At 33.7% G+C, this 27,460-nt stretch overlaps 1 protein-coding gene across 1 annotated transcript in view; it reads left to right on the top strand.

The window, feature by feature from the left end:
* Positions 1-14,755, top strand: part of ADARB2 (adenosine deaminase RNA specific B2 (inactive)) — a 422,890-nt gene extending 408,135 nt beyond the window's left edge. The window contains exon 9 of the mRNA XM_053712956.1: positions 14,448-14,755. Within this exon, the coding sequence (XP_053568931.1) occupies positions 14,448-14,630 (183 nt within the window). The 3' untranslated portion in view covers positions 14,631-14,755. The remainder of the gene's footprint in view (positions 1-14,447) is intronic.
* Positions 14,756-27,460: the final 12,705 nt, after the last annotated feature.

The following is a 27,460-nucleotide window of genomic DNA, read 5'->3' as shown; positions in this document are numbered from 1 at the left end:
TGTATTACCCCCTAATCTGAGCCCCCTACACCGCCGCCACCTATATTATATATATTAACCCCTAATCAGAGCCCCCTACCCCGCCGCCACCTATATTAACTGTATTAACCCCTAATCTAATCCCCCTACACCGCCGCCAGCGACATTAAATGTCTAACCCCCTAATGTGATCCCCCTACACCGCCGCCACCTATATTAAAATTATTACCCCCTAATGTGAGCCCCCTACCCCACCGCCACCTACATTAACTCTATGAACCCCTAATATGATCCCCCTACACCGCCGCCACCTATATTAAAATTATTAACCCCTAATCTAATCCCCCTACACCGCCGCCACATATTTTAAATATATTACCCCCTAATATGATCCGCCTACACCGCCGCCACCTATATTAAATTTATTAACCCCTAAACTAATCCCCCTATACCACCGCCACCTATATTAAAATTATTAACCCCTAATCTAATCCCCCTACACCGCCGCCACCTATATTAAATATATTAACCACTAAACCTAAGTCTAACCCTAACACCCCCAACTTAATTATTATTAAAATAAATCTAAATAATATTAATAATATTAACTAAATTATTCCTATTTAAATCTAAATACTTACCTATAAAATAAACCCTAAGATAGCTACAATATAATTAATAATTACATTGTAGCTATTTTAGGGTTTACATTTATTTTACAGGTAACTTGGTATTTATTTTAACTAGGTACAATAGCTATTAAATAGTTAATAACTATTTAATAGCTACCTAGTTAAAATAATTACCAAATTACCTGTAAAATAAATCCTAACCTAAGTTTCCATTACACCTACCCTATCAATAAATTAACTAAATAAACTACAATTATCTAAACTAAAATATAATTAAGTACACTAAACTATATTACAAAAAAACACTAAATTACAAAAAATAAAAAAAGATTACAAGAATTTTAAGCTAATTACACCTAATCTAAGCCCCCTAATAAAATAACAAAGCCCCCCAAAATAAAAAAAATGTCCCTACCCTAAACTAAATTACAAAAGTAATCAGCTCTATTACCAGCCCTTAAAAGGGCCTTTTGTGGGGCATTGCCCCAAAGTAATTAGCTCTTTTACCTGTAAAAAAAAAAGAACAACCCCCCCCCATTACAACCCACCACCCACACACCCCTACTCTAAAACCCACCCTATCCCCCCTTGAAAAACCTAAGTCTAACCCCCAAGTGGTCCTTACCTGTCTTGAAGACCGGCGGAGAAGGTCTTGTTCAAGGCGGAGAATTCTTCTTCCAGGCGGCGACCTCTTCTTCTTCCAGGAACCAGCCGGCGCGGAGCGGAGGAGTTGAAGACCGATGACCGCGGAGCTGAAGACCGTCCTCTCTGGAACTGAAGACAGGCGATGCAGGAACTGAAGATCAGCGACGCTAGAACTGAAGTCCGGAGCCATGGAGCGTGGAGGATCCTCTTCATATGATCGCCGACGTACACTGAATAGGAATTCAAGGTACTCAATTAAAAATGGCGTCCCTTGAATTCCTATTGGCTGATTTGAGCCTTCAAATTCAAATCAGCCAATCGCATGAGAGCTGCTTTAATTCTATTGGCTGATTTGAATAGCCAATAGAATAAGAGCTACTGTAATTCTATTGGCTGATTATTCAAATCAGCCAATAGAATTAAAGTAGCTCTCATCCGCTCCAATACTCTTACTACGCCTGCATTTTGTGGCGAGGTGAAAATGGAGTAAGATTTCTCCATTTTCGCCACGTAATTCCTTACGCTGTATATTGGATACCAAACTGCGCGGGTTTGGTATATCACTCTATGGGCCAAAAAACTACAGCCAAAGAGTGAAATATACAAGTGTAGCTTCTAGGTTACGCTGTATATGTGATGCCAAACCCTCGCAAAATTTGGCGTCGCCGGCTTTTGCGGGCGACGCTGCATATTGGATCGGGCCCCAGATTTTTAGAGCTAAATTACATGAAAAGGGGGCCAAAATAAATAATGAAAGTATATTGCAAACTTATTTGATTATGCATAACGAAACATTTTGGGCTAGATTACAAGTGGAGTGCAAATTTATTGCGCGCCCACAAGTGGGCAAATTTGCCCATTTGTGGGCGTGTGATAAATAACCAGCCCTGACAAGTGGCTGGTTATTGTTACCGCAAGCTCGCGGTAGCAATTAGTGCTTATAAAATTAACCAGAGATCAGATCTCTGGTTAATTTTATAACTGTCCCCAAAATGTCCCCAAAAAACAAGTACCATATATTTTATTAAAAAATAAAGATAGCAGGATCTTTATTTTTTAATAAAATGTCTGCAAAAAACTGTTTTAGTGTATTAAATTTCATGGGTGTGGGGTGTTAGAAAAGAAACATCACTGAAAAGTGCCTTTACATTGTGGTCTCAGTAAATATATATGTATATGAATTGAATTTATACATATACACATATTAACACATAAATATATTTGGATATATTTATATACATATATATTTACACTTTGCAGACAACTTGTAATACCAGTGCACATTAGCGTGCAGTGGTATTACTCAGTGGAGCGCAAATATCGCTTTTGTGAAAGCGATATTTAGCGCTCCACTTGTAATCTTGCCCTTTATACACAAATCTCAAGATGTTTACTATCCCTTTAAAAACAATTATCAGCTTTTGTTTCATGCACTCGTAATGTTAATATGCTGCTGAATGTAATGCACAAGGTGGAAAGATTGTATAAAGATAAGATATGGTACAGAATGTATCATACACAGTAAGAGTATATGTCTCTCAGCAGTGTATTCCCTAACTAGAAGTATTTAGATCCCCACTTTGCACGCCCACTCCTACCTTTAATAAGAACATTCATGCCTCATCTGCTACCTCTCCCTATCTAGACCTTTACATTCATCTCAAATTTGGACTAAAGCTCAAAACTTCACGCATCCCCATAAAATATTTATCAAAGGGATACTAAACCCAATTTTTTTCTTTCATGATTCAGATAGAGCATGCAATTTTAAACAATTTCTAATTTACTCCTATTATCAATTTTTCTTCATTCTCTTGCTATCTTTATTTGGAAAAAGAAGGTATCTAAGCTAAGGAGCCAGCCATTTTTTAGTTCACAACACTGGACAGCACTTGTTTTTTGGGTGGGTGCATTTAGCCACCAATCAGCAAGCACAACCGAGGTTGTGAACCAAAAATAGTCTGGCTTCTAAACTTACATTCTTGCTTTTCAAATAAAGATAACAAGAGAATGAAGAAAATGTGATAATAGGAGTAAATTAGAAAGTTGCTTAAAATTGCAAGCTCTATCTGAATCATGAAAGAGAAAATTTGAGTTCAGTGTCCCTTTAAGCCATAATAAAAAAAAAAATGCAATACAGATAGCCCTCAGTTTACTCCGGGGTTAGGTTCCAGAAGGAATGGTTGTAAATCGAAACCGTTGTAAATTGAAACCCAGTTTATAATGTAAGTCAATGGGAAGTGAGGGAGTTAGGTTCCAGGCCCCTCTCAAAATTGTCATAAGTAATACCTAATACAATATTTTTAAAGCTTTGAAATAAAGACTTTAAATACTAAACAGCATTATAAACCTAATAATATAGATTGTATCATCATCAAACTAAGTTTAATGAACAAAAACATATGCTAACAGCACCTAATTAAATAATCACACAACAGACTGCATCATTATCAAACTAAGTTTAATGAACAAAAACGTTTTTTTACTTGTATTTTTCTGCAAACAGTTCTCTGCATTGTTAGCATGTTAGATAATATTGGGTCTGAACCTATTCTATGCATTTCAATCTGCAGTGATTAATAGGCAGTTAGGCACCCTCACGTCAAGCAGCTGGACAGGAAGATAATAGGGAAGTGCCTGCTTGATAGCTAATGTCTGTTCTGTGTACACAGGTCAATTTCAGACCTGTTAAGCTTGCATAACTTTGCTGTAACACAAGCGGACAGCTCCACCTACTGGCTATTTTAATCAATGCACTGCTTTTCAATGCATTTCAATAGCAGTCACATGACTGAAAAAAAAGGTTGTTATTCTGAAACGGCGCAAATTGAACCGGCGTAAACCAAAGGCTACCTGTACATATTTATTATTTATTTATGACTTCTTTTACTGTAGTATATTTATACAGGGTTCAAAACTATGACCCTGCAACATGCTACACATTTGTCTAATTAAGCCAGGAGCTTCAGTGTATATGTCCCTAAAAAAAGAGATAAAAATATATACAAAATTATTTTCAAGGTTTATGTCCCTGGACTGCAAAACAGTATAAATTACAGGTTTAAAGGCTTTGGAAACATTTATTTAGAATGCATATCATTTGCAATACCGCATTTTCTTATGATAAAAAAGATAAACACATTACAAAAGTGGACAATAAAATTAATAATTTAAAAATCATACAAAAAGAATAATTCAACCATTTGTATGTAAATTACAAAATAATAAATCGTATTAATTAAGCACAGTGTAAATCATAATTTAAGTAGACTGGATGTACAAAAAAATAATAATTTGTAGTTATAAGTAGGGATGGGTGAATGTGTTTATATTCGAATGTTAGAACGAATGTTATTGTCGAAATTCAATTTACATAATCGAATGTTGATAAGAACGAATATTCTTAACAATTCTATAATCGAATGCTACAGTATTTACAGTTTTCGAATGTCACTTTCAATTTCGAATGTTTAGATTGAATGTCCACAATTAAAATTTCAAATGTAACATTCAATTTAGCAAATACTATAATTCATATGGTAGGGAATTTAGTAAATGGATACATAATAGATACAAATATATCAATTTGAATGTTTCAGTTTTAAAAATGCCTTATTCGAATATTACATTTAAAGAAAGCATTAGATATACTATTACAATAACATAAATTCGAATTTTTAAATTGGAATCGAATTACTATAAAAATTCTAGTCAAATATTATATTTAAAGACAGCATTAGAAATACTATTACATTAAACGAATGTTACAATGTTGTACAACTATTCGAAACAAACAAATAAATGTCTTAACATTTATTTCATTTTTTGAATGTTGCAAAACATTCGCCCACCCCTAGTTATAAGTAAAATGTGTGTAAAATGGGCAGAATATAAGTGTTCCATGAGCGAGTATGACATTTTCTCTCAAGATCTCTCTGTTTTTCTCTCAAATTGAAAGGTAGCGAGTTTTGACCAAAATACTTAAAACACTAATTACTCTGAAAGGAAAACCTATGCATATGAAAATTACAGTGTATTTAAATGAATCCTAAATGTTTTCTTTCATGATTTAGAAAGAGCATGCAATATTAAAAAAAACTTTCTAATTTACTTTTATTCAGCGCTGTGGAATCTGTTGGCGCTCTATAAATACCTGATAATAATAATAAAATTATCCAATTTGTTTTATTCTCTTGATATTCTGTGCTGAAAAGAATATCTAGATAGGCTCAGTAGCTGCTGATTGGTGGCAGCACATAGATGACTTGTGTGATTGGCTCACCCATGTGCATTGCTATTTTTTCAACAAACGATATCTAAAAAATATAGCAAAATAAATAATAGAAGTAAATTGGAATGTTTTTTAAAAATGTATTCTCTACCTGAATCATGAAAGAAACATTTTGGGGTAAGTGTCCCTTTAAGGTACAGTGCACTAAGAACAGCATCATTTCATTTGTATTAGGCGTAAAATTCAAGTTTAAAAACACACCGATTTCCCCCTCTGTACCTCACCCTACATCGCAAACTTCTCCCTAGCAGAGAACGCTCATTATTTGTATGGGAGACATCTCGCCATTCGAGCTGCCCCTGCGAGTGTTGGTGTGGAAAACCACACATAGACTAGCACATTTTATAGAATCAGGCCCATAGTCTGGAAATACACCCACCACAAAGATCAGCATTGGGGAATTGCTGGAGATTGTGGCATACTTATGTATGTATGCCTGCTCTGATTGGCTCAGCATTCATATTCTAATCTGTAGACACACAGGACATTTATTTTCACTGTTTGTTTATAACCTCTTTATAAACAAGTAAGCATATAAGTAAGCATATAAGTAAGTGTATAAGTAAGCAGGAAAGGGGAGTTGATTTAAAAATATAATCTAGCAAAATATAGCATTCAATTTTACAGTCCCCTGAAATATGCAGCTAGCCAAGTGCTTTATGAGCCACAGGCATTAAAAATCCATTGCCTTCTGTCAGGCTTCAGTCATTAAAAAATTATCTTTTTAGGTTTGGGAGGGAATCAAAATATGTATATATTTGTTTATTTAAAATCATTTTAAAAGCATTTGTATTAAACTTTTGTAAACAAATGGTGCATTGTTTTACAGTACTTTTTTAAACCCTCCTATATTATTTTCCCTTTCCCATGAACAATTAGGGACATACACAAATTAGCTCCTAAAACAAACACTGTGTAGAATGTACCAAGATTAAGATTGTGAAGTCTGCAGAGCAAGCTTTCAAATCTCCCAGTGACTAAAAAAATAAATAAATGTTAAACAATACCAGAAAATTGGGCAAATATATTGAAACTATTTTTGTTTTAATTAAAAAATGCACAATACCAAACATTTGATGTGGAATTAAGTTTTATTTCCCTTTAATTATATAACATACTATATGGTATTTTTATATTCTTTATTTTGTGTTTTTCTATTAAAGATTGACATTTTTTTGAAACATACCCGTTTATAATAATTGTTTCTATGCACAAAACCTTTCCTCAGTTGTAAATAATAATATTTTCATTTATAATAAAATTCATGGGAATAGAGCAGGGGTTTTCAAACCTGTCATCGGCCTCCTAAAAAGACATATTTTCAATATATCTGAACTGAAGCACAGGTGAAATAATTAGCTGATTAGTAAACATGGTTTTGAACCTGCTGTCACCCAATGTAATCTGGCCTGTTACGGAGACCAGAAGACTGGTTTGAAAACCCCTTGAATAGAGTTAAATTGAATCTTTTTATTTTATTTGCTTCTCACAGGAACTTATTACAAAGCAGTAAACAATGAGTTATGTTCTTTATTGACAAACACATTTTACATAACATGTTACCTATAAAAATCTTTCCAACAATCTGTTGGCCAGTAAATTTATGCCCATTTTAATGCTGACAATTATCTACCGCTCAGTGTAAGAGCTAATTGAATGTCTACATAAAACCTTTTTTCCATTCCTCAGAAGTGTGTGTATTTCTACCAGTATTGACAAAAAAATAATTCATTCCATTTAATCTAAAAGGGATTTATTGACATCTGTGATTGTGTCTAATGGCTAGAAAATAATAAAATAATACTGCTAATATATAATTTGTAATGCAAGTCAATTGAATTCTTCTCTAGATTTAACATATGCAGTTTATATCTAATCAATAACAATCTATCATTCTTCATAATAGACAATATCACTAGATCTTGAAATATTTTTTTCCATAGGATTCCATGCAGATGTTTGTTCTGTTTCTCTTACAAATTAGTCACAGTTATGTTTTAAAATACAGAATTGTGCCTTTCTTACCTAATTTAAAATGTACTAATGTATTTACAAATAGCTATAACCATTGAAAAAATACTTAAAGGGACAACTTTGTAACTACAAGATATTTTACAGCATTGCCATAAATCAACAACATGCAGAGTGTAAACACTCGCTGAATACAAACTTCCCCTGCAATGTGCCTTACTAGGAGTAGCCAATCCAGACTTACTTACTTAGTATAGTGTTTGTCACTGCCATTTTGTTAGCAAAATATTTGTTAATTTGACAGTATTTTTATTTCCTCTGCTGAGCCAATCAGGGGATAGATTTGCAGCAGGATTAGAAGTCAGCAGGGTACATTTCCAATTATCACAAATGGAAAACCTCCCATATTTAGAGTAAAATTAAAGAAAACAATGAGGGAAAATACACTGAAAGTGTATTATATGTTCGTACTATGCACAATGAAACAATTGAATTATAATCTCAAAGTTTTTTCATGTCCTGTTAAAGGAAAAATGTAGTAAAAAAAAAATGTACTGATTGCAAAATACCTTTATTAGCTAAATCTATCACTGTTTTAGATACTATGGCTCACAGACTGGGCACTGATATCTATGCTATTTATAATGTGTTATCTACATCTCTGTGAATTTACTTTGTGTCTGAATGCAGATAAGTGGACATAGGGATGTATACATTGTGCACAGTAAAAGCTGTGTCTGAAACAGAACATTTTTCCTAATATATGTGAAACAGAAAAACTGAAATCTAGTGATGTGTGTTTTAATTGTAACCAATGTCCCTTTAATTTAAACATCTAATAATAAACGTCCTTATTTTAATATTTTGAAACATATTTTTTCTTAATATTATGTTTTCTTTTGTTTATTGTCATAAGGACCCAGTTTTAAAAATATACATATAATTTTCTATATATTTTTATTTGTTTTTAAATAGTATAATGTTGCTATATTATATACATTGTATGTCTTTTTATTTGCATTATTTATTATTATTTTCCTTCCTTTTCAAGTAACCTGATAACAATAATATTTAGATCATAATAGAGACCATATTTTTGTACCTGAATCTGCAATATTTATAGAAAAAGGCTGCAATCTGACAACAAATACATTCTGGTGCTTGTGTTTCATCAAATCTTGACCTCCTTTGTATTCATGAGAGACGTTTGTACATCCCAAACAATTTTGATCTCCCTTAGTCTATTAGTCTCTATTGCATCTGTGAAACAGCTTTACCATTATTTTTCTCATTATGGCAAGAATTCAGAAATTCCCTACAACACAACATGGATTGTACTTTGCCAGCAATTGAAGATAATTGCCAGCAACAAGCGATACCTGTGGGATGTTGGGATCACTGTCCACTGGGCCTCAGCTTAGGAACATTTTAATTTGTATGTATATGAGTCGTGCACTACAATGTGGTTCATAGCTAAGCTGCAGTGTTCCCAGTGAGATGTAGTTTCCTATAGCTTAACACTTAATGCGTCTGTAATTTATAAAATGGCATCTGAAACAAAAAAATATGCTGGTCATTTCAAATATATTTTTATGTATTTTATTAAAAGAAAATTAAAGGGACACTGAACCCAATTTTTTTTTTCTTTCGTGATTCAGACAGAGCATGTAATTTTAAGCAACTTTCTAATTTACTCCTATTATCAAATTTTCTTCATTCTTTTGGTATCTTTATTTGAAATGCAAGAATGTAAGTTTAGATGTCGGCCCATTTTTGGTGAACAACCTGGGTTGTTCTTGCTGATTGGTAGATAAATTCACCCACCAATAAAAAAGTGCTGTCCATTGTGCTGAACCAAAAAATAGCTTAGATGCCTTCTTTTTTAAATAAAGATAGCAAGAGAGCGAAGAAAAATTGATAATAGGAGTAAATTAGTAAGTTGCTTAAAATTGCATGCTCTATCTGAAAGAACAAAAGAAAAAACTTGGGTTCAGTGTCCCTTTAACAAAAAAATAAGACTCCTTTATTATATTTTAACTATTATGTTTATATGTCTTACAGACATTTCTACAGTGGCCAGGAGCAAAAAATATAACAAAACGTAGTTCCCATACAGCATTAATTTTACAGTTAGTCATTTTTCCAATATACAGTTAGTTATTTTTCCCATATGAAGCAGCATAGATAATATAGAATATTTGTATAGAGTTAAAGAGACATTGGGGCCGATTTTTTAATCCCTGAATGCATCTGTTTCTGCGTGAGTCTTCAGGATCGCCGGAAACAGGAGTTAAGAAGCAGCGTTCTTAAGACCGCTGCTCCTTAACTCGTCCGCCACCTCTGAGGCAGCGGACAGCAATCCGCCCGATCGCATACGATCGGGTTGATTGACACCCCCTGCTAGCGGCCGATTGGCTGCGAATCTGCAGGGGGCGGAATTACACAACCATTTCTAGTGAAATGCTTGTGCAATGATAAATGCAGACATCGTATGCTGTTGGCATTTATCGATGTGCAGCGGACATTAATAATTCAGGCCCATTGTATTAAAAAGACATTGAAGTTTATAGTATACTACCGCTCAGCGCAGTATAGCAAAAGGCATAATGCTTTGCAAAGCGAGCTAATAAAGGGGCTGCTTTAGTCTTTTTTTAGACTTGTGCAGCAGCAAAAAAATAGTTTTGGATACATCTTTTGAAACAAATATTATGAAAAATTAGTTTTCCAAATATTCATTTGCTGCACTATTCGATACAGGGGGTGTCAATCAACCCGATCGTACTCAATCAGGTTGAATTCTGGCGATTCCTGTCCACCTCATCAGAGCAGGCGGACAGGGTTATGGAGCAGCGGTCTTCATAACTGGTGTTTCTGGCGAGTCTTCAGGCCCCTCTATCTGAAGTTTATCCTTGAATCTTTTTAATGCAATTTGTTTAAAACAAATATTTTTTATCAGACCGTGTTATTATGAGTGTAACTGTACTGTTAAATGTACTTTGGATGTGTTTTGTACCACTTCTCCCGTAACAGTTAACCAGAGCTCTCAAGTCACGCTGACCTAACGCGCTTTAAATCTGATTATGCTCAAGCGAACGTGTTTACTTTCAACTCATAATGCGCACGCTATTTTTGTCGTTGGAGAATTCCAATATCGCTTGCACACAACAGTTAGCGCACCACTTGTGGGGAGAGTAAATATTTAGCTTTATCACCCTTCAAAATCCTGGTTGCTCATGCCTAGCAATCATAAAGCAATATAGCATTTTATATTGCATTACCTTTTGGCACACATTAATGCAATAAAAAATACCAAATACATTAAAACATTCTTTGCTTGCAACCATGTATATAAATCCTACATTGATTTAACTCTTTAGTGTTAATTTAATAAGGGTTTTCAATGGAATACAGTAAATAGAGTCAGTTATATATTTCAATCTGGAAATAATGTGGCAACAAATTTGACATTATTCAGTTAAAATAGGATTGATTGCTAATTACAGCCATTTGTGTTAATGCATTAATTATAATAAGATATGCTTCTGACTCATGTTTAGTGAATGTGTTAAGTTCACTAACATTGCAAAACATGCCCGTAACAAGTTCTAATCAAGACAGACCAGCGTCTTGTTTACAGCTGGCATTCCTCCACTGCTTGAAGGGTTTATTGAAGTTAAGCCAACGCAATAATTATAAGTTTATACTGTTAGATTTCAGCAACCTTTACTGCATTTGAGTGTGAATAGCAGCAATTATTTTAAATTTTCATAGACTTTCATTCATTAAAGGGATATTCTAACATAATAATATAGTATAATGCATTATAGCATTTTACTACTAAATGAATGCTCAGTACTAACTATCACCTAGATTACAAGTTTTGCGTTACGGCTTTAACGCTGAAAAAATGTCCATTTCAGCGTACAAAACCATAACACAGCCATTACGAGTCTTGTCGGTATAGCTATACCGCAAGCATTTTAGACTGTAACACAACATCAATCCCGCACTTCAAAGGGTTTGGGCTTTTTTAACAGAGCTAAATGCCCTTTTAAGGGCAATGCAAAAGAGCTACATGCCCTTTTATGGGCAATGCCCATACAAATGCCTTTATCAGGGCAATGGGTAGCTTAGGTTTTTGTTAGAGCTAGGTTTTTTATTTTGGGGGGTTGGATAGGTGGTGGGTTTTACTGTTGGGGGGTCTTTGTATTTTTTTTCAGGTAAAAGAGCTGATTTTAAAGGCTATTGGAAGTTTATTTGTAGGGTAGTTGTTTTTTTTATTTGGGGGGGCTTTTATATTTTTATAGGGCTATTAGATTAGGTGTAATTGTTTTTATTTTGGATAATTTTGTTTGTTATTTTTTGTAATTTAGTGTTTGTTATTTTTTGTAATTTAGTGTTTGTTATTTTTTGCAATTTAGTATTTTTTATTTATTGTAATTTTAGATTTAATTTTTTTTAGTAGTGTTAGTTTTTTTTATGTGTAATTTAGTTTTTTTAATTGGTAGTTTTTTAATTTTAGTATAATAGTTATGTTAGGTTAATTGTTAGTTCAATAGGGGTTAATAACTTTTATTAGTGGCGGTGATGTCGGGAGCTGCAGATTAGGGGTTAATAACTTTATTTTGTGTGGCCGATGTCAGGGGCGGTGGATTAGGGGTTTTTAGACTTAGGGTTTATGTTAGAGTGTTAGGTTTAAACCTAACTTTTTTTTCCCCCATAGACATCAATGGGGTTGTGTTACAGCGATCGCCAATCCGCACTTCAGGTGTTAGTTTTTTTTCTTACACCTTCTCCCCATTGATGTCTATGGGGAAAGTGTGCACGAGCATGTCAAAGCAGCCCTCGGATTTTGTGTGGTATGTAGCTCATCGACACCATAACGCACGCACAAGACGGCTTTTTAGAAACTTGTAATGGTGGATCTATGGAGGGTGAAATAACGCAACTTTTGTTGCATTCATTTCGCACCCTCTATAGCGCAAAACTTGTAATCTAGGTGTGTATGTGAAGAACATTGGAATATGAAATATTTACATATTATATTAACATAATAATATATTATAATTCATTAAAGCATTTTATTACTATATGAATGCTTAGTACTAACCATGTGAAGAACATTGGAATGTGAAGTATTTACATATTATATTAAAGGAATAGTTTAGTCTAGTCAAAATTTAATTTTCATGATTTAGATACAGCATGCAAATTTAAGCAACTTTCTACTATTATCAATTTTTCTTCATTCTCTTGGTATCCTTATTTGAGTGTAAACTTAGGAGCCGGCCTATTTTTGGTTCAGCACCTGGGTAGTGCTTGCTGATTGGTGGCTACATTTAGACACCAATCAGAAAGTGCTACCCATGATCTGAACCAAAAATTGTCCGGCTCCTATGCTTACATTCTTGCCTTTTCAAATAAAGACACCAAAAGAATGTATATAAGAATTTGATAATAGGAGTAAATTAGAAAGTTGCTTAAAATTGCTTGCTCTGTCTGAATCATGTTTCATTTTGAGTAGACTAGACTATTCCTTTAGCATAATAATATATTATAATTCATTAAAAGCATTTTATTACTATATGAATGCTCAGTACTAACTGAGTAACAGGTTTAAACTGTTGCTTGTGAACCATGATGCATTGCAGCTTTTGAGCAGGACATGGCTCGTGAGCCAATCAGGTGCAATATACATAGCAACAATTATTAGACATCTGCTGCAAAGTAAAAGCATGGGGGTTCATAAGTTAAAGGGATATTAAACCCAAAATTTTTCTTTCATGATTCAGATAGAGCATGTAACTTTAAACAACTTTCTAATTTACTTATATTATCAATTTTCTCAGTTCTCTTGGTATCTTTTGTTGAAAAGCAGGGATATAAGTTTAGGAGCCGGCCCATATCTGGAGCACTATGTGGCAGCATCTGCCTAGGTATCTCTTCAACAAAGAATATCATGGGAACAAAGCAAATTTGGTAATAATAGTAAAATGGAAACTATTTTTAAAAATCTATGCTCTTTCATAATAACAAAATAAAATTTGGACGTTTCATATCCATTTAAAATATTACCTCATTCCAATCCGTTTGAATTTGTACATGAAAGCACTGTATATAGCAGCTCAGGGACACTTAAAGGGACACTGTACCCAAATGTTTTCTTTCATGATTCAGATAGAGCATGACATTTTAAGCAACTTTCTAATTTACTCCTATTATCAAATTTTCTTCATTCTCTTGGAATCTTTATTTAAAATACAAGAATATAAGTTTAGATGCCAGCCCATTTTTTGGTGAACAACCTGGGTTGTCCTTGCTGATTGGTGGATAATTTCATCCACCAATAAAAAAGTGCTGTCCAGAGTTCTGATTAAAAAAAAAGCTTAGATGCTTTCTTTTTCAAATAAAGATAGCAAGATAACGAAGAAAAATTGAAAATAGGAGTAAATTAGAAAGTTGCTTAAAATCGCATGCTCTATCTGAATCACGAAAGAAAAAATGTAGGTTCAGTGCCTTTAAGTCAACATTAAACTTTCAGAATTCAGATAGAGCATTTCATTTAAAAAAAAAAAAAATACTTCCATTTTTAATTAGGCCACCAATCAGCAAGCACTAAACAGGTGCTGAACCCAAAATGAGCCGGTTTCTAAGCTTACATTCCTGCTTTTCAAATAATGATAGCAAGACAAAGACAATTTGATGATAGGAGTAAATTAGAAAGTTTCTTAAATTTCCATACTCTATCTGAATCATGAAAGAAAAAATTTGGGTTTCACATCCCTTTAACTGGATTTTTTTTTTTTTAAATGTATGTGCTATCTGATTAATGGAAGAACATTTTTCATATCCCTTTATTTGTGTTTATAGTTTGTAGATGCTCTTGTTCTTTAAGATTTTTCATTAATTCTATTTTTGTTTTCCTGCAGTTAAGCACAAGGAGTTCCAGGGAGACACCGTCAATGTACTGTGATGCAAAGCTGGTGAATCCTCAGTACCAATCTGTAAAACAGCAGCTATTTAAAGCCATTCAGAGTTCAAGCCTGGGCACATGGGTGAAAAAACCACCAGAACAAGATCAATTTCTACTAACTTTCCTGGAAAAGCCTTGACTGTAAAATGTTGTATTTAGAGACATTATACAAAATGGCGGAATTTATATGCCTTCTGTACAAACTTTGTTATTAATAAACTTCATTAGATTATTTTTGTAATGCATTAAATACACAAGGCCAAATGATGGTGACTTCTTTCTTTTCTGAGCATAGGAGGAATCAACAACACATTGCTTTGCATTCATCTCCAGCAATGGAAGTTAACGCACAAAGCAAATCAATATTCATATTTATTTTTAATGGAGTCACTTGAATAGATCTTATGCATTCTATACCTGAAAACCCAGTATAAACACCAGGGGCTTAAAGTTATCTATAGGGATCTCTGGACCACAACTCTAGGAGGGCCTGCTGATCCTACAATCAGTGATGATGTTACTACAAGGAAGCCTTGTGGGTTCTAGGCTCCATCTGATTCCTGTCTAGGCCTTTTGTAAGCTCTATTGAAAAACAAGGCTCACAGTGTAAGCAAAGTGTTTTCATTGGTCTTTACAAATGTGGTGGTATGGTTTTCAAGATGGCTGCCAGTGTGTTGCTACATGGAAAACTTGACATGATTTTGTCCAGGAGATCCATATCCTCTATCTTGGACTAATCAAGGTTGAATGAGGACTCACAGGAGTAGACATCCTAATATTTTTGTTGATTAGGTTCAATATGTCCTTGCATTTGTTTAAAAAAGCCAATAAGATTAATCATTTTTGTGTCAATACAGATAAATTAAAAATAGCCGTGCTCAGGCAGCACATTAGATATTTAACATAGACACATTAAAGTCAAATATTTTCTATAATGCATATGAAAGAGCAGTTATTAAAAATATTTTTTGCATGAAAAAAGGTTTAAAGCAGATTTAAAATTAAAGCTGATGTTCTTACTACCAGGAAATGTATGTTTGTGCGCAACCAACCCTCAAGACTTAAATGTCCACTGACTGATATGGACAACAAAAGACAAAAACACATTGTAATACATTTTAATATACCCTATTTAAGATACAAAACGATACAATGGAGAAAATGTCTCTCTTCATAGAGACATTAAACACTAAATACATTTTACAAAGAATAGTATTGAGGTTATTGGCTGTCTCTGTTTAGTCATGGGTGCTGCCATTTTGAAATCTGTCATTTACTACTGACAAGTTTGCACATGTGCAGAAACTCTCCTTCAGATACCTGCAGTATAACCTAGGTTCCAAAAAGGCAGCACCCCTGATTAGGGGGAGGTTCCTGAAATGTACTTAGTGTTTAGTGTCCCTTTAAAACAAAACAAAAAAAAATTGTATTTCTGGAGGAAACGTCACCCTGTTCACTTATAACCTTCACATTATAAGTCATGTTAATGGTAATAAACATTCCAACAATTACCAGTGTTTTAAGATGGAAAAAATTATCAACCAATAAAATGCCCCTGTTGATGAGACTGCAAGTTCCAATTAGTCAATATGGCAAAAGATTTTCCAACCAATTTAAATATCTATGAATTCTCAAAACTGATTAGTGAAAATAACTTTTATTTGTTTACTTCATCTCCAAACCTACTATATAGGTACTGATTATTAATGTTTTATATGTACATTATATGTTACATGTTGGCAAAAATAGATACAGTTACAACATGGGCAATGATTGGTAAATGTCATTTTGGCATTCAAATTTTAGAATAAAAATTCTCCCTTTAGATTTGAATATTGATTCTCATAGATTTGCATTTAAGTCTATGATGATTAACATTCAACTGTTGCTCTATGAATATTCTTATGCTATATTTGGTAATAAATTGTAACACTGGACATTTGAATTTTGAGTTTGCTAGTTGTTGTTTAGAATGATAAAAATGCCACCAACATTTGTTATTTTTGATAAATGTGGTGAAACGTATGCACATCCTTAGTGAGGGGTTTATTAAACCATTTTTACAAAATACTAGAGAATGAGATACGAGATAGTAATTGTACACCTGTTATGCTACTATGATTTTAAAACCATAAATTAAATGTATAATAGACAAAACATCAGAAGGAAGTTGGTAGTTAAATTCATGACAAATTCTATACAAGTGCCTAGGTGCAAGACAAAGATTATAAAAATAATGACAGTAGAATTGAAGCTAAATGTGCACAAATGAAAACTTAAAGGGACATCAAACACAATGATAACAGTAATCTTAATTTATACACAGAGAACCTGGAAATGCTCTACATTGACCTGAGACCCTCCTCATTCCAATTGTAGATTGGTTTCACCCTGGCATGATCATAACCTTTTACACCAAAAGATTTTGTTACTATGTTAGCATCTTCAGACTTGTATGAACCTTACAGGTATGGCTTCACTCCCTGGCTCCTAACATGGTGTAACCCATCTTTTGCTTGAATATAGCAAAACAACAACAACAAAAGAGAAAATTTCAGAATAAATATTTCAGTTCAGCCTAGAGCATATAATATCAGGCACTTGAAATAAGTAAATACATTCTTTATTTGTTTATATATTAAGAGTTCAGCATAAGATCCATGCTAGAGAAAAGCTTATGTGTTCCTTATAGGAATTGAAACAATTTGTTCAAAACCCACAAAATAGTACTTAGCATGGGGATTGCACCTATGTTTTTTTATGATAAAGATTGAATTTTACTTTATTCCAACGGGCAATTGTTATTTCCTATTATAAACTGAATTATTGCCCCTTTTGAGTACTTCCGCTTCCTTTTTGTTTGTAGCAGTCACAGAACAGACCACTTGCAAATTCTATAAGGGGTTAGTTATAATTATCTTTAAATATTATAATATATGTTAGCTCACACTTCTTGTACAAACAGCAGCAAAAATATTAAAAACAGCTGACAAAGTGCTAGATTACGAGTGGAGCACTATTTATCAATCCCACTAACCCAACACACGCAAAAAGCAGAAGTTAGAATATTGCGACCATGTTAATGTATTACCCCATAGACTTCAATGGAGTGTGAAAAGTGGAAATAAAACCTTAAAAAAAAAAAAACACCCAAAAAGACGCGCAAACCCAATAGTGTGACATGAAATATACATTTTTCACATTCCAATACTTAGAACATATTGCCTTATGTGAAGAACAATTGGAATATTTATAGTAAATATATACTTAAATACTTTATCAAATATGAATATTGAATAAATATGATTTTTCCACGTTAACATCTTAACACCTACTTGACAGCAAAGGGCTCCAATGTACATATATATATATATATATATATATATATATATATATATATATATATATATTTATATATATGTATTTATGTGTATATATACGTCTGTAAATACATATATACAGATATAAATACATAAATATATATGTACACACATATAAATAAATAAATATATATATATATATATAGACATATATACATTTATATGTACAGTGTATATATACCTCATAACTCAGAGCCCTTATAACTTTTTTTTGCAATTTTATTTAAAATAGTTATTTTAATTGACAGTGCTATTATGAGTGTAACTGTACTTTTAAATGTATTTTGATATGTTTTGTGCAACTTTTTATTTGGTATTAACCAGAGCTTTGAAGTCATGCTATCCCAACACGCGTTAAATTAAATTGTGCTTGAGAAAATACATTAACTTGTAATAAATGCGCTACTTCTGATGTGTGCAAACACAAGCGACAAACTATTTTTCACATGCACGCAACAGCAAGCACACCACTCGTAATCTAGCCAAAATTAGGTTTTAATTACATATTTTAGTCAATAACGTACTGAAAACTCTTTCTTTCTCTCTCTCTATCGTTATATTATATATACAGTATATATATATATATATATATATATATATATATATATACAGTAGATATATATATATATATTTATATACATATATATTTTACAAAAGCAAGGAATTGCTTTAAAGCAAAGACATTTCTCAGCCTCTTTTCTTTTGCAACAATAATATACTTGTCTGGCAAATCTGTCAGTTATAAATTAGTCAGGTCATTGTAAAATAGTAGTCTACTCAAGGGAACTCAGATAAGTAGGCAGTAATCCTTTAATCTTTCCATTCATTCTTCCTTGAGCTGGTCTGGCTTTATATTTACCTGGAAGACAAATTGGTCATTTTTTAACAGCATCATACAGAGTACTTACTTCTTCGCTCAGATACAATCTGCTTACATTTGTCTTTTCTAGATACAGTGAGAAAATATCTTTTTTGGCTAAGCAACAGCATAAATCAATGGGTCACGAAATACCAAGATATTACCTGTCTATGGAAACATGACTAATAGTGCACAATGATTAACAGCTAAATAATGATACAAATAAAACACGTGCACTTCTGTCTCATTTGCATAAGCATATTTTATGTTTGTTTTCAAAATTAACATAGTGAACAATAACAATTCCTTAAGTTGTCGTGCATGATGACAAAGACTTTGTTTAAAAGTTAGTGAAATAAAGTTAGTTCAGATAAATTTAAATAAAAATAGTCTGTTAGCATTTCCCAACATTCTTCAAACTAAACACAAGTGTTTTTCCTTTGAATTACAGCTAGAAGCATGGTCACTTCAATTAGTTAAAGGGATATTCCAGCCAAAATAGGAAACCACATGGGTGCATTTCGGTATTGAACAGAAGCAATTTTGTAATATACATGCATTAGCAAAAATACTTCTAATAAAAGCTATAGCTGTTTCAAAAGTGTATTTAAGTATGCACCGTGCACCAGCATTTTAAACACAACACTTGTTCGGAGAGCCTAAGGTGCTTGTACCATCTGGAAATGACTCAATTTGTTTATTGCTGACATGATTCAAGCCCCAGTGATGATCTGAGCAGCTGCAGTATTTAAATTGTGGGGGCAGTGACAATATCCAGTTATGCTTCACATGCACGTGCAGAGAAAAATGTTAACACTAAAAACAGTGATACCTTTTACTAGAAGCATTTTTGCTAATAAATGTATATTGCAAATATATTTCTATTCAAAGATATAATTAATCTATGTGCATTTAAATTTTGACTGGAATGTCCCTTTAAAGGGGTATTAAAATCATGATCCAGATAGAGTTGCAAATTAAACAACTTGAAGCTGCCATTTTACATATGCGATAAACCAGAAACATTGGTGTTAAAGAGGCATGAAACCCAACATTTTGAATTCATTATTTAGATAGACAATACAATTTAATTTTTTTTTCCAGTTTAATTCTATTATCAAATTTTCTTCATTCCTATATTATTCTTTGTTAAAGAGATACCTAGGTATGTAGCGTGCACATGCCTGAAGCACTCCATGACAGGAAATACTGCTGCCATCTAGTGCTCTTGCTAATGTATAACAATGCAAAATAAAAATAAAAATGTTTTTTATGTCCCTTTAAGTAAACACATTCAAATCTGTACAAAACCAGCATCTGTAGAAATGTTTCAGTTGAGGACAATAAAATAGAATTAATATCATAAGTTGCTATCTCATTGGCATAACAAGTGACTCAAGTGGGTGCTTGTAATTGGATATAAAGAAGAAAATTCCTAGGGAGAGAGGTATTTTCCCCCTCTTGCTTACAGACACCCATGGGAGTTTCTTATCCTTTCTGTTTAGTTATCATGGGCATTTAGACGGACCGATATGGAACTGAAATGTAAATTGGAATGTTTAAGAAACATGGGCACTAATTAATAATGGCTACCTTATGGCATTGTATGTTTGACTGCAAGATTTCTTTACAAATGATAATTAAAATCTGCGTATGTTCAATTAACCCTTTCCTAATATCCCCTTTATTTGTGAACACTTTCTGACAATCATATTTTGATCATGTTTAATAGTTTATAACTGGTATTTGGTCAATGTTAGAATTTTTTTTTTAAATAAGGATAGAACGTTGTTCAAATGTGAACTGAGCATTTACTAGATTTATTGGACAACTAAAAAATTGGGCACAGCAGAGAAAACAGATTTTCAAAATGATGAGACTATTGAATTAGGGAAAACCAAAAGTAAAATGTAAAAACATATGCAAAGATTATTTCTGGAGGATTGGAATACTGCTTGTGAAGTGTCACAGTGTAAATGATCTAATACAAGTAAAAGCAAAGCTACAGACTTCAATATACCGACATGGTGTGGATTATAAATTCACACCTGTTCCAATCCATTTGTCAAAAACCATGGTAACCAATTATCCAATAGTTTTCAAAAGCATTTGGCTTACGGAAACAGCCCCTTTATACTGTATTAGAAAAATTACACAATGATATTCAAACCATAGGCATTGTGGGGCTGTCTGCATGTCATTTTGTCTATGTTTCATTTCTTGCACATGCTCAGTTCACATGCTTAAAACAACTTAACAAAAGTAAAAAATGTAGTTCAAATAACACTTTTAAGCTGAACAACTAGTATACTATTTAATTATGATTGTAATAAAGTGTTTTATAATGTAAAATATTAATTATAAAATAAGTAAAAATGACATTTAATGATTTAAATTAATATTATTGGTTAAAGGGATACTAAACCCAAATGTTTTCTTTAATGATTCGGATAGAGCATGCAACTTTAAGGAACTTTCTAATTTACTTTTATTATCAATTTTTCTTTGTTATCTTGCTATCTTTATTTAAAAAGCAGGAAAGTAAAGTTTAAGAGACGGCCTATTTTTGGTTCAGAACCTGGGTTATGCTTGCTTATTGGTGGTTAAATGTAGCCACCAATAAGGAAGCACTATCCAGTGTGCTGAACCTAAAACAGGCCAGCTCCTGAACTTTACATTTGTGCTTTTTAAATAAAAATAGCAAGATAACAAAGAAAAAATGATAATAGGAGTAAATTAGAAAGTTGCTTAAAATTGAATGCTCTATCTGAATAATGAAAAAAAATTGGGTTTAGTATCCCTTTAAGAAAGGCTGCACCTTTTTTTTATTAATGAAGATTTCAGAAAATCCTTGCAAGAACCTTACCTTTTTAGGTTTTGCTTTTCATGTGTTTACTTATGTGTAAAAACAAGGGAAAACCAATTTTAATGTAATTGATAATGCAGTTTCACTGACAGATTGAAACAGATGTAAAACTAAGAAAAAAAAGAGAATGCTTTTCGATATTTACCAGATATTTGTCAAAAAGATTGGTTTCCAAGCAACTGTATCTGAAACGATAACACTGTGTGAAATCATCAGAAACCATTAGAAAACTATATTTTCTTATTGAATGGAATAGACTCATATTTGAAAAACCAATGGAAAAACTGTTTAAAACGCTCTTCCTACAGATTGGAATAGAGAACATTGTTACTAATTTTGGTAAAATTAAACAATTTTGGGGTCAAGATTTTATTTCACATGCTTTCCTGCTAGGCCTGTTTTAGAAAATATTTTTCTGTAAATCATTCCAGAATTACTTAGTTATGCTTATATAACTTGAAGAAAAAAAAATTAACAAAATCTTCCTATTTTTGTCAATAAATGTATTGTTTCATTGCATTTGTATATTTTTTTCTCTATTGTATCTTGTTTAAAATGATACAGAAAAAAAATTATATTTATGGATTTATGCTTTTATCATTTATATGCAATTTTTTACTGTGTAGAATCCAGAGCAAATATTTTAGTTTTGAATCACACTGACCTGTGACCACATAGCAACAATACAATTATTTGGAACAGTTTGTGAATATTATTGAATTACTATGTACATAAGAAGCATGATTTAATGGCAATACTGTATTACCTAATGTAAATTTGTAAGATTTGTAAAAAAAATAAATTTAAAAAATTGAATTTATGACACATAAATTTGCTGCTAGGTTCAGTAAATTACATACAGTGATATCTGATAAGTGAATGTTTATGTTGAGTGAAGATAAATAAAAGCAAAATAATACATTTTATTCTCTGGGTTTAATTTAAATTTATTTTATTTATATTTTAGTTTCAATGGTCTATTTTGACTCACAAGGCCTGTGCCTAGGGCAGCAAGATTTTGGAGGAGCAGCAGATATTGAGAAGTAGTTCAAAGTCTCAGGGGGTGGGGGGCGGGCAGAGTCTTGGGTGTGGATAGTCCATAGCAAGACTAGGGGCCCAATGATCTAAACTTTGACAGATCAGACATGTTTTTTCCCACAGCCCCTCGCAGGAGCTGCCCTGGTGGAATTATTGTAAAAAAGGGGCAGTCCCTGCCAGTGTCGGATTGTCTGCTATTGAAATTAAAGGAGCTCGTTTGAAAGGGACACCACTCAATAGAGTGAAGTTAGCAGTGAGCAGGAGGCGCACTTTAAACATTAAATTCTGCAGCCAATGTAAATGCATATAGATTTTAAAATTGCCTATATTTTTGTATGCATGTGTTTTTTTTTTTATTAGGGTTTTAAGTATTTTGAGTGTTTTGAGAAAAGCTTGCCACCTAGTTTACGCGAAAAAAACGGTTAGATCTGTTGTGTAACAATCTTTACAGAAATACACTGGGATTAGAGAGACAATTTCATATACGCGCATGGAACGCTCATGTTCAACCCATTTTACAAACAAAAACAATAATTATGCGTTGTATTTTGTACTTTGAAGTACGAATTTCTGTGTGTTTTTGCACATCCAGTGTACTTAAATTACAATTTATGCTGTGCATATTTAATACAATATATTCCTGTGTAATTTACATTCAAATTTTAGGTTTTTGATCAAATACAATTTTTGTAAAATAATTTTGTTACCCTTTTTTTTTTTTTTGATGCACCTTAACAGCACAATTTTTTTTTTTTTTTTTTTTTTTTTTTTTTTAAATAATATTTTTATTGAGGCAATTAACAGATACAGCAGTCACAACATGAGGGATAACATCTCCAAAACAACAGTGCAAGTCCAAAGACGTATACAATAATATATCAGTAAGTGGGGTGTTTCTAGGCAGAGTGTCACCCTCCCTCCATGCCTCTAGTTTTAATGGTTACGGTGCTAGCATCTTCCATGAAATAAAGATCCTCTCATGGGATCAGAAAACTAGGCCTAACTGAAGACATGTCTCAGACAACTTAGACTAATCTTAATAGTACATTGCATAAGTATTTTAGGCATGTTTATAAAGCTAATAGCAAACTCATAAAATATATAATTATTCAAAACTGAGTGATAAAGAAGAAGGGAAACAAACTTCAGGAAGTGCTTCACAGAAAAATCTAGGTGGTAATATATGAAGGAATACCCCTGTTCACATCTATATAAATGGCATAACATCAAAACGACAAATAATGGAATAGTACAGTAGCTATATAAAGGAGAAAATAATTCCACATGTAATTAGCCATACATACCAGGGTAATAATTCAAATTTATCTGTGTTTCCCTTCGTTAACTTTTGTGCTTGAGCGTCATGCCCGCAGGCCTGACACAAACAGTAAATGTTGATGCAAGCTAACAGTTGTACTTTAATTATAAGGGTAAGCAGTCAGGAAAAATTAAAACACAGAAGGATAAACATAGGAATTCTTTCTTTAGTAAAATCCGGAGAGCCTTACTGACGCTCCTATAGAGACAAACTAGATCTAGGCTCTACGGACAGGGCAGAGACTACTTAACTCTGCCAAAAGGGGGGTTACATAGGATAAGCTATTAATCCCTAGCCCCATAAATGGGGGGGGGGGAGTCTTCAGCATGTAGGGAGGAGTCTCTTCTCCAAGTTGTGTGTGAGTAGAAGCCCTAAAGCTCGACACAACAATGACTTTTGAGGGTGCCAGTCTTAGTATAAACCTGTTCTCAAAATAAATTAGGTGGTATGACCTAGCCAACTATGAACAAATACAGACTGGACACACTCTACAATGATCTGTTTAAAATAGTCAATTGCCAGTTTGTTTGCACTAGTTAATAATAACACTTGTGTATACTTTACATTCTGTGTGCAGCCTATTGGAACCTTGCGGCAAGCATAATTTAACAGGTGCTTCCTAAAGGCTAAATATTACTCGAGATTATGACTTACTGACCACCGTCACCAACGAGGCACTGTTAATGTCTTAAACTGAGGCATCCTGTACTGAGAACATACAATCTTACAAGGTAGAGAGGCATAATAGTAGCATGACAGAAACTGGGTAGCCTTGTAACATTGGTGAGATATAGCACAGACCCGTAGCTATATATACATAGGGTGACTTCCCTCTGTACAATACAGTATACCTCTGTTTCATAGGAAGTTAGGTGTATAACCAGACACATGGGAAGGGGAGCAATCAACCAGCCACAATCATCCCAGCAATCCGGTCAGCATATAACAGAGTCATTGTATGCATAGTCACACTGCTGAACACAAAAAAAAAGGTTAGCGCAAAACACATTTAACTATAAGGAGAAAAACTTGTTCATGGCAGCGTCCTCATTACAAGACAATTCACACAGTAGGCTTGGGAGAACAGTAGATCCTCATAAATAGGCAAACAGAGAGAAAAGGGGAAAGTTATAGGTTCAAAGTCCACATATCTTCAGGCCATATTTTTCACGTATATAGCGCCCATAAGTCTAATAAAGGAGACTCTCATGAAAGCTATGTCCTGAGTCATTAGGGCGCGTGTGTTATGGGTCAAAAGGATGTGCTGGGCCTGGCCTGTCGGCTTCCCCTGTCGCACTTGAGATATCAGCCAACTCCAACTTTGAGACGATTGTCAGAGCGCCGAATGGAAGGGACTTTTGTGCAGTGCGGCTCCGGGCCCTCAAGCATGAGGAATTTCAAATGTGAGGTAAGTAAAACCCCCCATGGGTAGACAACGGCTGTCTCGACCATCGCACACCTTACAGCAGGAGCCTCTCTACTCACGTGAACGATTTCCTCGGGTGTCTGCGGGCTATGTTCACACTCAGCAGGTGAGTTCACTGTACCGCCGGAGTCGTCATTCCCGGGCTCGGTCCGCTCTTCCTTGGGTAGAACAGGCTCCCAGGGAGAATCACCTGCCGCCAGCCGCATGGTGTCAAGCTGCGTGCAGCAAACTGTCACTCCCGCCTCATCAAGTTTCTTTAGCTTGTTTGTAAAGCTCTCCGCTTCTACCGCTGCAATTAGACAGTCGAATCTATTGAGTATTAGTTGCTCATACTCCAGAAGCAGGGCTTGGATTTCAGTAAGCGTGCAAACCTCCATTTCAGAAGCGATAAGGTCCATGCGGGAAGGTGCTTCACCCTTTTTTTTATATATTTTTTTATTTTGAGCACGGCTGACGTGGGGTTCCCAATTGTATCTCAGTCCAGATTGTCATATAACATTCTTTTTATATGAGTTATAGTAGTTTTCCCCAGAAAAACGTATTTTTGTGTGAATGGTTCAAATAATTCATTTTGTAATATTTTTATATGATGAATTTCATTGTGCACTATTGTAATGTATACATCTTCTTTCCATACGGAAATGAAGAATACGCCCCTTAGAGAGACACCATGTTTTCAGGGTAAAAAAGAAGCTTTCATCCAATTTCTGCACATGGCTAGACAGGAAGTGACAGAGACAATCAATCTTTTCAAAGAACAGACATGAAAAAGGAGCGCCGGATCAGCGAATATTAAAATTTCAAATGCTTTATTCTTTCAGATTAAAAATTGCTCATAGCATTCAAAGGAGAGTTAGCAGGGTGAACTCCCCAGCTGGTCAAAACAAACGGCTGATGCGTTTCGGCTATTGTGCCGTACTCCAAGCCACTAAAAAATATTTGCCACAATGCTCAGTTTAAAAACCAACACATGCTGGTTCATTGGACAGATTTCCACCAATAGGTGATTAGAACATATTTAACTGTTTCTAGGCACTAACCTAAGACTAAGCTTCATATACATTCATACAGTCTTAGAGGGACAATTTTATAATAATAATAATCTGTATACCCCACTGTTCAATTGTCATACTTATGATCACAAAATCTTGCAATATATTATTTGCTCCTGCTCCTATGTTTCAATACTTCTGTCTCCAACTAAAAAGCAAGATATAATAGTTCATGAGGAAATGAATATAACCAAAAATTGTGGATGAGGGTATATAAACACTAACTCCATAAACCCTAAAAAGATGCAGAGCGCATCTATAAGGTGCTAATGTAAGGGGACTGGTGTGGATATCACTCATTAACAATTAGCTCACAGAAAGAGTTCCTTTTTATAGTGACTGTTGTGTATGTATAAAAACACAACCATCTTGAAAGATCCCACTAACAATTAAACATAACATGAACATAACCAAAAAATTGTGGATAAGGGTATTTAAACACTATCTCCATAAACCCTAATAAAATGCAGAATCTATAAAGTATTTATGTAAGGGGACTAGTTAACAATTAGCTCAGATAAAGAGCTCCTTTTAATAGTGACTGTTGTGTTAGTATATAAACACAATCATCTTGAAAAATCCCGCCAACAACAAATGTAGTTGTTGGCCAAACATCAAAAGTTGAATAAATCAAAATGCGAAAGCTTCATTTAAAGAATGACTGAAGTGGATAGATGTATGTAAACACAGTCATTTTCAAAATGTAGATTGCACAACTAGTCATGAGTTTCTTACCAAAAATTGATTAGATCAAATTGTGAATTAAGTCCCTAGTGGGACCCTAGTTTTTAAGTTTCTCTCTCAGCTAGAATCTCATCTTTGTCCCCCCCTTCTTTTGTTTTTAACCTGTTCCATAATGGTCCATCTAAAGCTATCTTCTTTTTTATTATGGACCATAGTGAAATGGCTGATAAGGGGTTTTGTCAGAGTACCCTGTCTTATATCTGAGAGGTATTCTTTCATTCTCGTCCTTACTTCCCTGGTGGTGAGGCCTATATACTGAAGATGGCACTCCACACACGTGATTAGA

Source organism: Bombina bombina, chromosome 5 (assembly GCF_027579735.1).
Source record: "Bombina bombina isolate aBomBom1 chromosome 5, aBomBom1.pri, whole genome shotgun sequence".
In the NCBI taxonomy this organism is placed as follows: Eukaryota; Metazoa; Chordata; class Amphibia; order Anura; family Bombinatoridae; genus Bombina; species Bombina bombina.
The sequence above is the reverse complement of the archived record's forward strand: the minus strand, read 5'-3'. Positions and strand labels throughout refer to the sequence as shown.